The sequence below is a fragment of the Rhinatrema bivittatum genome, chromosome 15 (genome assembly GCF_901001135.1).
Source record: "Rhinatrema bivittatum chromosome 15, aRhiBiv1.1, whole genome shotgun sequence".
Taxonomy (NCBI): Eukaryota; Metazoa; Chordata; class Amphibia; order Gymnophiona; family Rhinatrematidae; genus Rhinatrema; species Rhinatrema bivittatum.
The window spans coordinates 37,820,252-37,834,684 of record NC_042629.1 but is presented as its reverse complement, the minus strand read 5'-3'; the positions used below and the strand labels follow the sequence as shown (position 1 = coordinate 37,834,684).

The window sequence follows — 14,433 nt, the reverse complement described above, 5'->3', positions numbered from 1 at the left end:
AAGAACTAGGTCAGCTGAGCAGAGGTTCTGGAGGACGTATCCTAGGAGCCTGTTGTACCAGCAAACGTTTACATCTGTTGCTCTCCTTAAATACTGTCGCTAGTCAGGGCACATACTGTTCTGAACCAATGGGACCTTCCAAGGGCGTATCTAACTACCTTGCAACGAAAGGGTAAATAGCCCCCAACCTTTTCCTGACACTTCTCTGCAGCTTCCCAGCTCCTGTGTGCTCAGATAGCCGGTTCAAGCCTCATTGGTGGTGCTTTTCAATATATATATAAATGATCTGGAAAGGAATACGACGAGTGAGGTTATCAAATTTGCGGATGATACAAAATTATTCAGAGTAGTTAAATCACAAGCGGACTGTGATACATTACAGGAGGACCTTGCAAGATTGGAAGATTGGGCATCCAAATGGCAGATTAAATTTAATGTGGACAAGTGCAAGGTGTTGCATATAGGGGAAAAAAACCCTTGCTGTAGTTACACGATGTTAGGTTCCATATTAGGAGCTACCACCCAGGAAAAAGATCTAGGCATCATAGTGGATAATACTTTAAAATCGTCGGCTCAGTGTGCTGCAGCAGTCAAAAAAGAAAACAGAATGTTAGGAATTATTAGGAAGGGAATGGATAATAAAACAGAAAATGTCATAATGCCTTTATATCGCTCCATGGTGAGACCTCACCATGTGTACAATTCTGGTCGCCGCATCTCAAAAAAGATATAGTTGCGATGGAGAAGGTACAGAGAAGGGCAACCAAAATGATAAAGGGGATGGAACAGTTCCCCTATGAGGAAAGGCTGAAGAGGTTAGGGCTGTTCAGCTTGGAGAAGAGATGGCTGAGGGGGGATATGATAGAGGTCTTTAAGATCATGAGAGGTCTTGTACGAGTAGATGTAACTCGGTTATTTACACTTTCGAATAATAGGAGGACTAGGGGGCATTCCATGAAGTTAGCAAGTAGCACATTGAAGACTAATCGGAGAAAATTCTTTTTCACTCAACGCACAATAAAGCTCTGGAATTTGTTGCCAGAGGATGTGGTTAGTGCAGTTAGTGTAGCTGGGTTCAAAAAAGGTTTGGATAAGCTCTTGGAGGAGACGTCCATTAACGGCTATTAATCAAGTTTACTTAAGGAATAGCCACTGCTATTGCATCAGTAGCATGGGATCTTCTTAGTATTTGGGTAATTGCCAGGTTCTTGTGGCCTGGTTTGGCCTCTGTTGGAAACAGGATGCTGGGCTTGATGGACCCTTGGTCTGACCCAGAATGGCAATTTCTTATATTCTTATGACCCTGACAGCTTGTTAACTGCAGCCAATCCCCAACTGCAGTAAGGCAATGATCCATGGTCTGCATTGCCCCCTGCTAGGTTTCAAAGGCAAGAAAAGTTGAAGGTCGTCATCCTTAATTGTATAGGATGCACCAAACTTTAATCACTCTCCCAGTAGGGGTGAAATAAACATTAAACAGGACAAGGGAGGGGGGAAAGCAAGAATCCCTGCATTCAAAACTCGCCAGTTAGAGAATTCCCTCCCCACCTGTACATGCTATACCTGGCCTGACAAAAAAAAATTAAAACCAGTGTTAAACATTCCTTCCCAAGCACAATAGCTTTAAACAGTCTAGCATGAGGCAGATGAAATATCTAATACCAGCACTACTGCACCACCAGCATAAAGAATCGTCCAAGGTCAGTCCAAGATCAGAAGCCCAAGGATCGCCGATAGCCAGTCCAGAGTCAGAAGCCAGAGGGTCGCCGAAAACCAGGTCGAAGCCAGAAAATCCGTCTGCAGGAACCAAGGATGGGAGCTGGAATAGGAAGAAGGCGCAGAAGGCAGGAACAGGACACAGGATACTACCGAAGCAGGAAGGACTTCACCAGAAGTGAAGTAGATTCGTTGCCAAGTCATAGAATCTCCAGGGAAGCCTCCTTAAATAGCCGGAGAGGCCCGAAGGAGTCTGGGCCGGTGGCGTCCAAGTGCCTCGTGCGTGCAGGATGGCCCGGGGAGCGATAGCAGCGGCCCGCTGGGGAGACCCAAGCAAGCGGACCTCCGGTTAAGGCACAGCGCCTGCGGCCCGTTAGTGCCAGTGGCACTAACATAAATGCTGTGTAGTAGCAAATGCTCAGAGGGAATACAAATAACTGTTCTGAAGAACTAAATTTCCTTTGTGGACTGTTAGAAGAAACTGCAGACGAAGTGCCTTGCCGGGCTGTGCAGTGTGGGAAGTTGCAGCATGCATGAGGTTGAGGCAGAGCTCTGATGAAGCCCGCAGCATGAGTGAGGCTCAGGGAAAATCAGATTCAATAACTTGGTTTCCTTGAGATTTCCAGTGCCCTGCTTGTGGCCCTCTAAATCCTTGCTGGGTATTAAGAGGATTCTTGCCTTTAGGAGCTGCTCTTGGAGAGGCTGCTTGAGGATGGTTGGAAGGCAACAGTATTTCCCCCCCCCCCCCCCCCCCCATATTCCCAAGACATCCAAAAACGTTGGAGCTGATTTATTGGCATTTATCAGGTAGATTAAGACATCATCCACATGGTGTGATATCTTGTAGGACACCTCATTAAATCTGAAACCATAAATGTCATCTTGTTTCACATATTGAAACATTTCACATTATGACTTCTTGTGTTTAAGTTATTGCCCTACTCGGGCCTTTATTTTCCAGCTGTAAAGCTTCCAAGTTTATAGTCCTTGTTTAATGTAACTTTGTTCTCCTTCTGATTATAAATTGCTGTTCCGTTTGTTACAGTTCTCTATTCCCCGTTCGATGTAAACCGATCTGATATGGTATTTAACCATGAAGGTCGGTATAGAAAAATGCTAAATAAATAAATAAATATACATATGAAAAGTCTCCAAATATATGGAATAAATGACTTTATTCTGAAAAAGATGTTTCCTTCCATGGGTGGTATTGCTAAATAATAGTGATGCACTTATACAAAGATTTTCAGTATATCTGATCTCGATTGGTTAGTTTGAATGGCTGTGGATCCTGCTTGGCCAATCTAAGCTAGAGTTTAGATAATTATCCCTCACTCCTTTAATTCACTGTGCTACTAAGCCAGTACACTGGTATCCCATAGTAATACAGTAAATGACAGCAGATGCACCAAAATGGCCCACTCAGTCCAGATTCATCCATGCCAGGTAGATGCCCATATAAATTCCCATATGCAGTTCAACTCCAACGTGCCCTTCTCTATGTCTTCTACCTAACCTCCTAACCCTTTTCCTACCACTGCCCTCCATATCTGTCCCCAGCATGCCCGAAATCTGTTACTGTAATGGCCCCCATTACTGTAACAGCTGGCAGCCACTTCAGGCCTTGCCCTTTTCAGCTATCCCATTTACTATTTTTATCTGTCTCTAGCCCCAGAGCTTTACAGAGTATGGTACATCAGTGTTTCCAGGGGGAGAGCAACAGGCATAGGAGCATCACATAATGGGATGGATCAAGGTGGTCTCTTAGAGGCAGGAGGGCCCAGTCACAATGCTGCAATAACATCAGAAAATTCTTCTGGACTGTGAATAAAATGTTCACAATGTAGTTTTAGGATATTCTGATTTTCTTTGGAGAGGGTGGAACAGGCCTCCGAGTTTGCTGTTTCGGAAGTGTTTTCCATCAAGAAGACAGATGGCCACAGAAGGCCCGTGGGTCCCGTCATGAATCTGGAAACAACCAGTCAGCTGCAGGAACATGATGATGCTTATGGGGAAGGTGAGAAACTGCATCCTGTTCTGTTTTATCTCAGGAGAGCCCCTGCTTGCCAAGAGCCTCTGGGCTGCTCCCATTTTCATACCTTTCCATCACGACGTTCTCTGGGTACTAGAGAACGCACCGGAGTGGGGTTTCAGACAAGAGCTTGATGACAATCATATAGCTGGACAGTAGTGGACTTACAAAACGCTCCCAAATCATCACATTTTTCTTGGCCCACAAAATTGGCTTTTTCTTTCCTCTAATGCATTTCAGCAGGAGGTTAAACCACCTCCTTCTGTCATTCATGCCAGATTCCCCTCTTGGGAGCTTTTAAATGATGGCAGGAACGGGAACAACCCCATCTAGTTCTAAAATTAGCTCAGTGTCTGCAGAATGAAAGGAGATGGTGAGAGTAACTGCAAAAGAGGAAGGAAGTATTAATTAGCAGTGGTCAGGGCAAAACATAATTGGGCATGGCTGGCTTGGACAACCTTACTCCATCCAGCCTAGATAGTTCATCTGCAAGGACTGTGGGTTTTTTAATGCTTCTAACAGCAAATGACTAACGGCTTCACCTAATCTTGACAGTTCCCTTGCTAGTTCCTTCCAGAAGCAAGCAGTACATGCTGGATGCACTGACTTTTAGAAGTGCGCCAGTGACATGCCTGGAGTGTATTATTATGGAGAGAGGTTAGGCCTGTGATGGCAATGCTGATTTCTTCAGAAGGCCAAGCAGCTTCAGCAGCTGTAACATGAATGGAAATAGGCTGGAAGTAGTGATTGAACATATGAAGGATATTTCCGGCACTTCTGAACTTATTTATGTTCATTTCACATGCTTGTTAATACCTTTAGCGCAGGATCTGCTACGAGATTGGATGAACTCCAAGCTGAGACTGGAACTTGCAAGCGATGACGAAGATGGTATGGGAAAGTTCATGGAAGAACAGAGCTTACCAGAGGAGGTCCCGGCAGGGTTTCTGAAATACAACAGGTTTGATGGTAAAGACAGAGCAATATTTTTTTTTTTAAAGCAGTAGTGCCCCTTATTCAAAGCAAAAAAAAAAACCTGCAAGGAGCAGAAGGATGAAGATGAGAAAGGGAATAGTCTTCCCATGGACCGTTTTTCAAAGAACGGCCTAGGCTGGTTAAAAGTGCAATTCCAGTTGTAGAATGAATTGGTCTTCAAGAAGTAGCAGGCAACCTTTGATCATTAATCAGAAGCCAGGCTAGGAAATGGAAGCTTCTGAAGCAACTGGAATGACAGTCGTGAGAGTCATAAAATAAGGAGAAATCTAAAAGAGCTAAAAAAAAAAAAATAGTGACAAATGTGGCTACTATGATGTAATGAAAAATAAAATGCATGAGTTGGACATTTGAGGTGCATAAACCAAGTGAACCTTGCACAATAGGAGTGGTGGGTGAGGTACAGATGACCAGCAAAGAGGAGAGGGAGGTAGGGATGCCCATGTACAGTGACTTTAAGGTTACCACATCTTGTGGCAAGGCAGAGCCCGCAGAATGCTGGGGGCATAGGTGGATGCATAAGCAGCAGAAAGAGAGTAATAATTTTGTAGAAATCACTGTTGAAACCTCATCTGATATACTGGGTCCAGTTATGGAGGCTGCATCTCCAGAAGGATATCAATAGAATAGAGGCAGTCAAAAGGAGAGTTACTAAACTGGTGCAGAGTCTGCATCCTAAGCCCTGTGAAGCGAGAGGTACTAATCTAAATACTGTATTGACCAGATTGTAAGAGAACTTTTTTTTTTTTTTTACGTTCTACATGTCCAAAAGCCTGTCTTTATTGATAGAGAAGTTTGCAGAAATCTAGGGGGTCTACTTTATTCCGGTGGGTAGGAAATAAGGTAAACCTTTCACGTTTCTCTGTTTTGTGATAATGGGATGAGGGGAATTTTGTATAATGTATAATGTAATCTATTTTGGCACAGCTCTAATGGTGAGGTGAATCCTGAACATTTGTTCATCTCCACTGATGTCAGTGGCATCACCTTCGGAAAGAGCAGAAAGTCCCCAAACTGTCCCTCATTTGAAACTCAGTGGGTTGAGAGGTCTGTCCTGGATTCTGCTTTTTCAGACTTGTATGGTTACCTGGAACAGGAAGTGGAAAGCAGCACAGTTCAAGATTTCATGCAGCAGCTGCTGCAAAAGGAAGTGATAGATTCTGGGATACTGGAAGACTTTAGGGCTGGTGATGACAGAGAGAAGAAGAAACGGAAAGATCCTCGACTTGCAATGGAGCTGCGACATCAGCAGGTGGACACTGATTTTCAGTTGCATTTGATTGGTTGGTAGGCTTTAGAACAGTTTGTCAAGAGCAGGTGGAAGCTTATGAACAAGGGAGTCAGAACCCCTCCCCCTGCCCAGGAATAACAATCTGGCCTTCTATCCTATCACACAGGTAAAAGAGAATCGCATAAGGCGCCAGAAGGAGCTGGAGCATCAGAAACAAGAGCGGGCGCTGAAAAAATCACTGCTGTCAGAGGCCCAGCTGCTGGTTCAGGAGGAGAGCAAGAGGAAAGTGCTTAAGGCCAGAAAAGAGGAGGAAGATATCCAAAGGGAGATGGTGAAACTCCGAAAGGAAATGTCAGAAAGGAAGCGGATCATGGAGGAGGCATGGAAAACGTGAGTCATAGCAGTAGGTGAATGGTGCTATCGGATGACTCTAGGCTATGAAGGGCAGGCTAAGCTTGGCCTAGTTTTCTTCCCTAGCTTGTAGGAACTTGCGATTTGGCTTTTCGTAATAACATAATAACAAGTTCATGTATGCCAGGTCTGGATCTGCCCGGTCCTTCTGATCTGGAGCCAAACAAGAAAGGAAATTTGGTTCTTACCTGCTAATTTTTGTTCCTGTAGTACCACAGATCAGTCCAGACTCCTGGGTTTTGCCTCCCTTCCAGCAGATGGAGACAGAGAAAGTTTCGCTGACACTGGCATGTAACCTGGTATGCCACCTGCAGTCCCTCAGTATTGACCTGTACCCAAGCCAAGATACCACTGAAACTAAACAAACACATCCCAAGTAATACATTCCCCCAAACAAGCAGAAATATGTGGAAAAACCACAGGAAAACCTGTGCCCTTCTTCACTCTATTTACAACAGATTGAACGTACTCTCCAATCCACTTTATTCTAATGGGTGGGACTCTGGCCTGATCTGTGGTACTACAGGAATGAAAATTAGCAGGTAAGAACCAATCCAGACTTCTGGGATGTACTCAAGCTTCCCTAAACAGGGTGGGACTGCGAGAGTCCCGCTCGAAGCACACTTTCCCCAAAGCCTCTGGCATCTGGAGCCTGGACATCCAAACAATAACGTCTAGCGTGCAACGACTTCCAAGTAGCCACCCTACAAATCTCTTGAGGCGACGCTTGCTGACATTCAGCCCAGGATGCCACCTGCGATCGAGTAGAGTGAGCTTTCAAACCCTCAGGGACAGTGCGACCTTGATACATGTAAGCTGAACATATTGCCTTTTTTAGCCACCATGCTATGGTGGATTTTGAAGCCTTATGTCCCTTCTTTGCGCCCTTATGTCCCTTCCATAGTACAAAAAGATGATCTGATAGCCAAAAGCTATTAGTGACCTCAAGATATCGCAGTAAGACCCTTTTTACATGCAAAAGTCTCAACTCCCTCGCATGATGTGAAGTTGCATCCAGAGTTGGAAAAGCCAGTAGTTTCTACCAGTTGATTCAAATGAAAAGACGATACCACCTTTGGAAGAAAAGAAGGAACTGTACGCAAAGAGACTCCATTATCCGTAATCCTCAGAAAAGGATCCCTGCATGAAAGAGTCTGTAGCTCCGAAATTCTCCTAGCGGAACAAATTGCCACCAAGAAAACAACCTTTAAGGCTTGAGCCATGCACTACTAAATTCAGAGCTAACCTAAAGACCTGGCTCTTCAAACAAGTTTACCCTCAATAACTCTTCTACCTGCTTACACTGCTGCATTAAGCACCTAACCTGAACCCTTGTATAAAGTTATGTACTATTATTGTATTTTATTTTATTCTTCATTGTAACATTTGTTTACCGGCTTCCATGTTTCTTCAAGAAGCCCGATGGGCTTGTTCTTACCTTTTATTCCCTTGCTTCTCCTCTGCTCCTATGTTATCCCATCCCTGATCCCCGATTAATGTAATTTCCATTCTTTAGTTTTGCTGTAAACCAATATGATGTAGCTACTAATATCGGTATAAAAAAGTTTTAAATAAATAAAGATTCTTCAAATTTGCCCTTCAAAGCAGTTCAAACGGAGCCATACACAATCCCATGAGAACCAAGTTAAGGTTCCAGGGGCTACACAACTTCCACACCAGGGGCCACAAATGTTTCGATCACTGGAGAAAATGCACCACATCAGCATGTGCCGCTAAGGCTGCCCCCTGCACCTTGCCTCTAAGGCAGCCCAAAGCTGCCACCTGTACCCTGAGGGAATTGAAGGCCAAACCCTTCAGCAACCCTTGTTGCAAGAAGGTCAAAATGTATACCACCAACGCTCAAGTAGGATCGACACCCCCCCCCCCCCCCCCCATTTCACGCACCAGGACTCAAAAACGTTCCACACCCTTACATAGGCTAAGGATGTTGAAGTCTTCCTAGCTTGTAACATAGTGGAAATGACAATCTAGGGATATCTTTTGCATCTCAGATGCTTCCTCTTAAAAAGCCAAGCCACGAGACAGAAGCGAGCCACCTGATCTGAAAATATGGGACCTTGACACAGAAGGTTGGGAAGATGAACCAGATACAGTGGCCCATCCACCACAAGATTGATCAAATCCGCAAATCAGGGCCGCCAAGACCACTCCGTTGTCACTAGAATCACCTCTCATGGGTGAATCTCTATTTGCCGCAATACTTTTGCCTACTAGTGGCCATGGCGGAAACATGTACAGGAGAATCCCTTGCGGCCATGGGAGTACAAAGACATCAACTCCTTCTGCTCTGCATTCCCTCCTGCGACTGAAGAAGCATGGAACCTTGGCATTCCTTTGAGTTGCCATCAAATCTAAGCAGGGGATGCCCCACTTGCAATGGATAAGCAGCATCGCTTCCTCAGATAACTCACACTCCCCGAGATCCAGCTGTTGATGATTGAGAAATTCTGCTTGCACATAGCCTGGATAGACAATGTGAGAAGCTGTGTATTAACTCTGGATCTCCTGATCCACCGCCCGATTCTTGGTACCTCACTGTCGGTTGATGTAAGCCACTGTGGTTGCATTGGCTGATAAAATTCTTACCAGCCTGCCCTGTAAAAGAGGCAGAAAAGCATGCAATGCAAGGTGCACTGCTCTCGTCTCTACTCTGTCTCCTCCAGCAACCACTAGCCCTGCGCTGACTGAGACTAGCACACAGCCCCCCAGCTGGAGAGGCTGTCCAGTTTGGAACCTCCAAGGCTACACCTCAACCTAAGTGGTCACGACCAAGCCACCATGAGAGACTTGACCTAGCTGCTTCCATAAGAGGCAACGGATCCCATCAGGAAAGCAACACGTTCTGCAGCGGCCTTATGAGCCAACACCCAAGGAACCAATTCCAACGTGGAAGCCATGGAACCAAAAACCTGCAGGTAATCCCACACCCTGGGAACCGCAACGTCCAACAAGCTTTGAACCTACCTCTGCAGCTTGTTGATCCATGCCTTAGAAAGAAACATGCCCCAGGAACTCCAATACCTGAGATGGGGTTAACTGACTTTTTTTGACAGATTTACAACCCAACCCAGGGAACTTAAACAATGTAGAACCATTGCCACTGCCTGACTACAAAAGACCTCTGACTTTGCTTGAATAAGCCAATCATCCAGATATGGGTGGACTAGGATACACTCCTTCCTAAGAGCTGTCACCACCACAACCATCCCCTTGATGAAGGTTCTCTGGGCTGTCATCAATCTGAAAAGCAGGGCGCAAAATTGAAAATGTGACCCTAGATTCATGAACCTCAGAAATCTTTGATGATCTGGCTGGATTGCTATGTGCCAGTATGCTTCGGATAAATCTAGAGAGGTCAAAAACTCTCCTTTGCACACCACTGCAATCACTGAACATAGGGTCTCTATCTGAAAATGAGGAACTTTGAGAGCCACATTCACCTTCTTCAGATCCAAGATCAGGTGGAAGGTTCCTTCCTTCTTTGGGACCACAAAATAAATGGAGTACCTTCCAATTCCCTATTCCCCTACGGGAATGGGAACAATAGCTCCCAGCATCTGCAAATGATTTATGCTCTCCTGAACCACTCACCTTTTGCTTGTGTAGGTGCAAGGAGATGCCATGAACAAGTCCTTTAGTGGACAAGCAAATTCTAAAGCATAACCATGTCTTATCACACTTAGGTCCCATTGGTCTGACATGATTGTGGCTCACTCCTCGAAGAAGAGAGTCAACTGACCCGCTATGGCTGGCACCGAGGAGTGGACCGGCTTCGATTCATTGGGTGGACTTGGATCCTGATGCCCCCTGGCAGGAACCAACTCTGTTTGGCTTTCGTCCTCGAAAGAACTGGTTCCAGAAGTTGTGCCTTGTCTCTGGGCTCTTCCCATAGCCCGATTCTGCCTAAACCGCCGAGTTACCTGAAAGTGAGGCTGTGAGGAGAAGGAATCTTTGCCGCCCTTCGGTTTATGCTTCGGCAACTTAAGTCCTTCATTCTCGCCCAGATGTTTCATGAGTTCCTTTAAGACTTAGACCAACCAATTTCACAACCAAAGGAGCCGTCTGGCCAAGGCTGTCCTGGAGGATGTTCGGATGAGATCATATAACGCATCTGCTCCATAGGCCACCACAGCTTCCAGCTGCTCGGCCTGCTTGGCCCCTGACTCTGACATTGCCTTATCAGACTGTAACTGCTGAATCCAGCGTAAACTAGCCTGGTTAAAAGACAGGAAACAGAAAGTAGGATTAAATGGTCAATATTCTCAGTGGAAAAGGGTAAACATTGGAGTGCCTCAGGGATCTGTACTTGGACCGGTGCTTTTCAATATATTTATAAATGATCTGGAAAGGAATAAAAAGGAGTGAGGTTATCAAATTTGCAGATGATACAAAATTATTCATAATAGTTAAGTCACAAACAGATTGTGATAAATTGCAGGAGGTCCTTACGAGACTGGCAGATTGGGCATTCTAATGGCAGATGAAATTTAATGTGGACAAGTGCAAGGTGTTGCATAATAGGGAAAAATAACCCATGCTGAAGTTACACGATAAGTTCCATATTAGGAGCTACCACCCAGGAAAAAGATCTAGACATCATAGTGGATAATACATTGAAATCGTAAACTCAGTGTGCTGCAGCAGTCAAAAGAGCAAACAGAATGTTAGGAATTATTAGGAAGGAAATTGTGAATAAAATGGAAAATGACAATGCCTCTGTATCGCTCCATGGTGAGACCGCACCTTGAGTACTGTGTACAGTTCTGATCACCGCATCACAAAAAAGATATAGTTGCACTGGAGAAGGTACAGAGAAGGGCAACCAAAATGATAAAGGGGATGGAACAGTTCCCCTATGAGGAAAGGCTAAAGAGATTAGGGCTGTTCAGCTTGGAGAAGAGACTGCTGAGGGGGAATATGATAGAAGTCTTTAAAATCATGAGAAGTCTAGAATGGGTAAATGTAAATCTGTTATTTACCCTTTCGGATAATGGAAGGACTAGGGGGCACTCCATGAAGTTAGCAAGTAGCACATTTAAAACTAATCTAAGAAAATTCTTTTTCACTCAACGCACAATAAAGCTCTGGAATTTGTTGCCAGAGGAGGTGGTTAGTGCAGTTAATGTAGCTGGGTTTAAAAAAGGTTTGGATAAGTTCTTGGAGGAGAAGTCCATTAATGGCTATTAATCAATTTTACTTAGGGAATAGCCACTGCTATTAATTGCATCAGTAGCATGGGATCTTCTTAGTGTTTGGGTACTTGCCAGATTCTTGTAGCCTGGTTTGGCCACTGCTGGAAACAAGATGCTGGGCTTGATGGACCCTTCGTCTGACCCAGTATGGCAATTTCTTATGTTCTTAATCATAAAACTGCTGCACATCACCGACCGAATGCCCAGAGCAGACACCTCAAAAATCTTTTTGAGATGGACCTCCAACTTTGTCTTGCATATCCTTAAGCACAGCAGAACCAGCCATAGGAATAGTTGTCTTCTTCAAGACAGCCGACACCAAGGCATCCACCTTTGGCAGCCGTAACAAATCCAATGTCACCTCCAGTAACGGATATAACCCATAGCTCTGCCGACCTTCAAACTGGGGTCTGGTATCTCCCACTCCCGGAGCACCAGCTTCTTTACCAACTTATGAAACAGGAAAGCCTTCACTGGACCTCTCAAGCCCTCCCTGACTGGGTCCACCTCTTCATGACCAGATTCTTCTCTTGATTCCTTGATTCCCAGCTTCTCAAGGACAAATGGAATCAGGGGCCACAATTCTTCCCTGTGAAAGAAACAAACCACCTTAGGATCATCACCTTCCACAGCTGGAGCTTGGCCCCGCCCCTCATCAGGATTCTGCTGGTCCGGAGAAGAATCTACCCCTGGAGGATACTCCGGCAGAGGCTCCCCAACAGCCGACTCTCTCAAGAGCTTGTTTACGTCCTCCGAATGCGTAGCCTGACTCAGGACTCACCAAACCCTGGTTGACTCACTCGCCCGCACCATTTTGGGCTGCTTGGTAGGACGCAGATCCTGTGGGTCCTCAAACCTGGAAAGGCAGCATCCCGCAGCTTTCCTGGCAAGGTAATGCTTTGTGGAGAAATAGCACAAAATCCGGAGAACATCCCTATTGGATCGTCGGGATCCTGCCCCAGGAGGTCCTCATCCTCCTCAGAGGTTCCCAGGGTCCCCGGGCCTCTGTGGGTCTCCTATCAGCTGGGGACAGCGGTGGGAAGAGGGCTCCCTCTCCTCTCCTTTCCTTTCGTATTTTCAGCTGCTGCTGCACAGGAAGCTAAAATAGCCTCCATTCCTGCATGAACCAGGAAGGAGCCAGCAGCTGAATAGGCATCCTCTGCAGATCCTGTGGTTATCTGATGCCTGTTCGATGCTCTTGCTGGTGTTCCCAAGCTGCCCTCTTCCCCCAGAGAGGCAGTGGGAACAAAAGCCGTTTTGTGCGAGGCACACACTTTTTCCACATGCCGAGCCCGGCTGCCTGCTGGGATGCTCACCTGCGACTCTATCGCCGCTGCGAGGATGCAGGAAAGGAAAGCTGATCCCCTACCGGGCCACCTAAGAACTGCCCTGCCGTATGTCTAATGCGCCACAAAAATAAAAAGAAGCTGCTGCTTTGTGTTTGTTTTTGTTTGGGTTTTTTTTACCTTCAAACTTTAAAGAAAGCACTTTCCTGAAGCTGGACAGCAGGCTCCGGGCATCATCCTGAGGGGGGGAGGAGGGAGCTGGCACCACCAGTCCTCCCCCTCCCCCCCCAGCGACGAAAAAGACTGAGCTAAAAGGGTTTCCAACCCCCTGCTTACAACCAGAAGGGATGGCCGTACTGGGACCTGGCAACCTTCTGGGAGGATCTCTTCTTGACCAAGATTAAAAACTAAATTTCTTTTTTCTTTTTAAACTAATCTACAGACTGCAGTTTTTACACCGCCACCATCTGCTGGAGACAGAGAAATACTGAGGGACTGCAGGTGGCACACCAGGATATATGCCAGTGTCAGCGAAACTTTCTCTGTCTCCATCTGCTGGAAGGGAAGCAAAGCCCAGGAGTCGGGACTGATCTGGGTACATACAGGTAACACTCCAGTTCTTGGCTTAGCCACACACATCCCTTCTGCAAAGGGTTTGAGATATATTTTGTAATATCAAACGCATACTAAAATGAGACTTGACCTAGAAAAGGAGGCGGGAGAATGGGGGATTTGATAGAGACATTCAAATATCTCAAAGGTATGCACAAGAAGCAAATGTTCTCCGGTGGAAAGGGAGTTTTGGAACAAATGAGGATCAATAAGGGTAGACCCCAGAGGAACCAGCCCCCGGTTAGAGGTGTTGGAGACCAAAATTCAAGAAGGCCTGGGATAAGCATAGAGGATCTCTGGCTGCAAAGGTACAGCCTGAAATGGGGCAGGCTCTGTAGTACAGCATCAGAATTGGGCAGACTAGATCGGCTCTGTAATCCTTATCTGCCATCATTTTCTCTATTCCTGTGTATTACTAATGAACTCGGGTAGAAGGTATCTAGTCGTATTTTGTGGTATAAACTCTTCTGGAGCCTTATATCATGTGTCAGCCATACGAGTCCTTGCAGCTCATGTGGGACGCATTAGAGATTCCGTGCAGCTGAAGGGAGATCCCTGAATAAGCAGAGAGTCCAGGAGTGTCAGTAGAGTGAATCCTTGCCATTTACATGTGACCCATGGGAAAACCTTCAGAGTATCTGGAGAGGTTCGGCACACTACGACCTAGCATGTGCATGAAATTCAGAAACATTGGACAATATGCCCAAGAATTATATGACAGCTTACTCAGTAGCTACAAATGTTTTCCTATCATGTAGAGGAAAGTCTTTCCAGTTTTCTTTGCTTTTTTTCAGAGAAAGGAAGAGACAAGAGTTAGATGTGCAGAAGCCTTCAGCAGCAGGTCAGGTGCATGCCGCACAGTGCAAACCAGTCACAAAGAAAAGAGAAATGCAAAAGGAACAACTGGCCCGGATTCAGAGTGAGAACACCAAGGTGAGC

The 14,433-nt window shown here is 45.7% G+C and overlaps 2 protein-coding genes across 2 annotated transcripts in view; one reads left to right on the top strand and one right to left on the bottom strand.

Annotated features, from left to right (window-relative positions):
* CCDC191 (coiled-coil domain containing 191) overlaps positions 1 to 14,433 on the top strand; it is a 62,199-nt gene that overhangs the window by 14,670 nt on the left and 33,096 nt on the right. The window contains exons 3-7 of the mRNA XM_029577729.1: positions 3,592 to 3,733; positions 4,571 to 4,717; positions 5,815 to 5,993; positions 6,139 to 6,362; positions 14,289 to 14,427. Coding sequence (XP_029433589.1) covers positions 3,592 to 3,733; positions 4,571 to 4,717; positions 5,815 to 5,993; positions 6,139 to 6,362; positions 14,289 to 14,427 — 831 coding nt within the window. The remainder of the gene's footprint in view (positions 1 to 3,591; positions 3,734 to 4,570; positions 4,718 to 5,814; positions 5,994 to 6,138; positions 6,363 to 14,288; positions 14,428 to 14,433) is intronic.
* QTRT2 (queuine tRNA-ribosyltransferase accessory subunit 2) overlaps positions 1 to 14,433 on the bottom strand; it is a 55,513-nt gene that overhangs the window by 30,289 nt on the left and 10,791 nt on the right. The window lies entirely within an intron of this gene.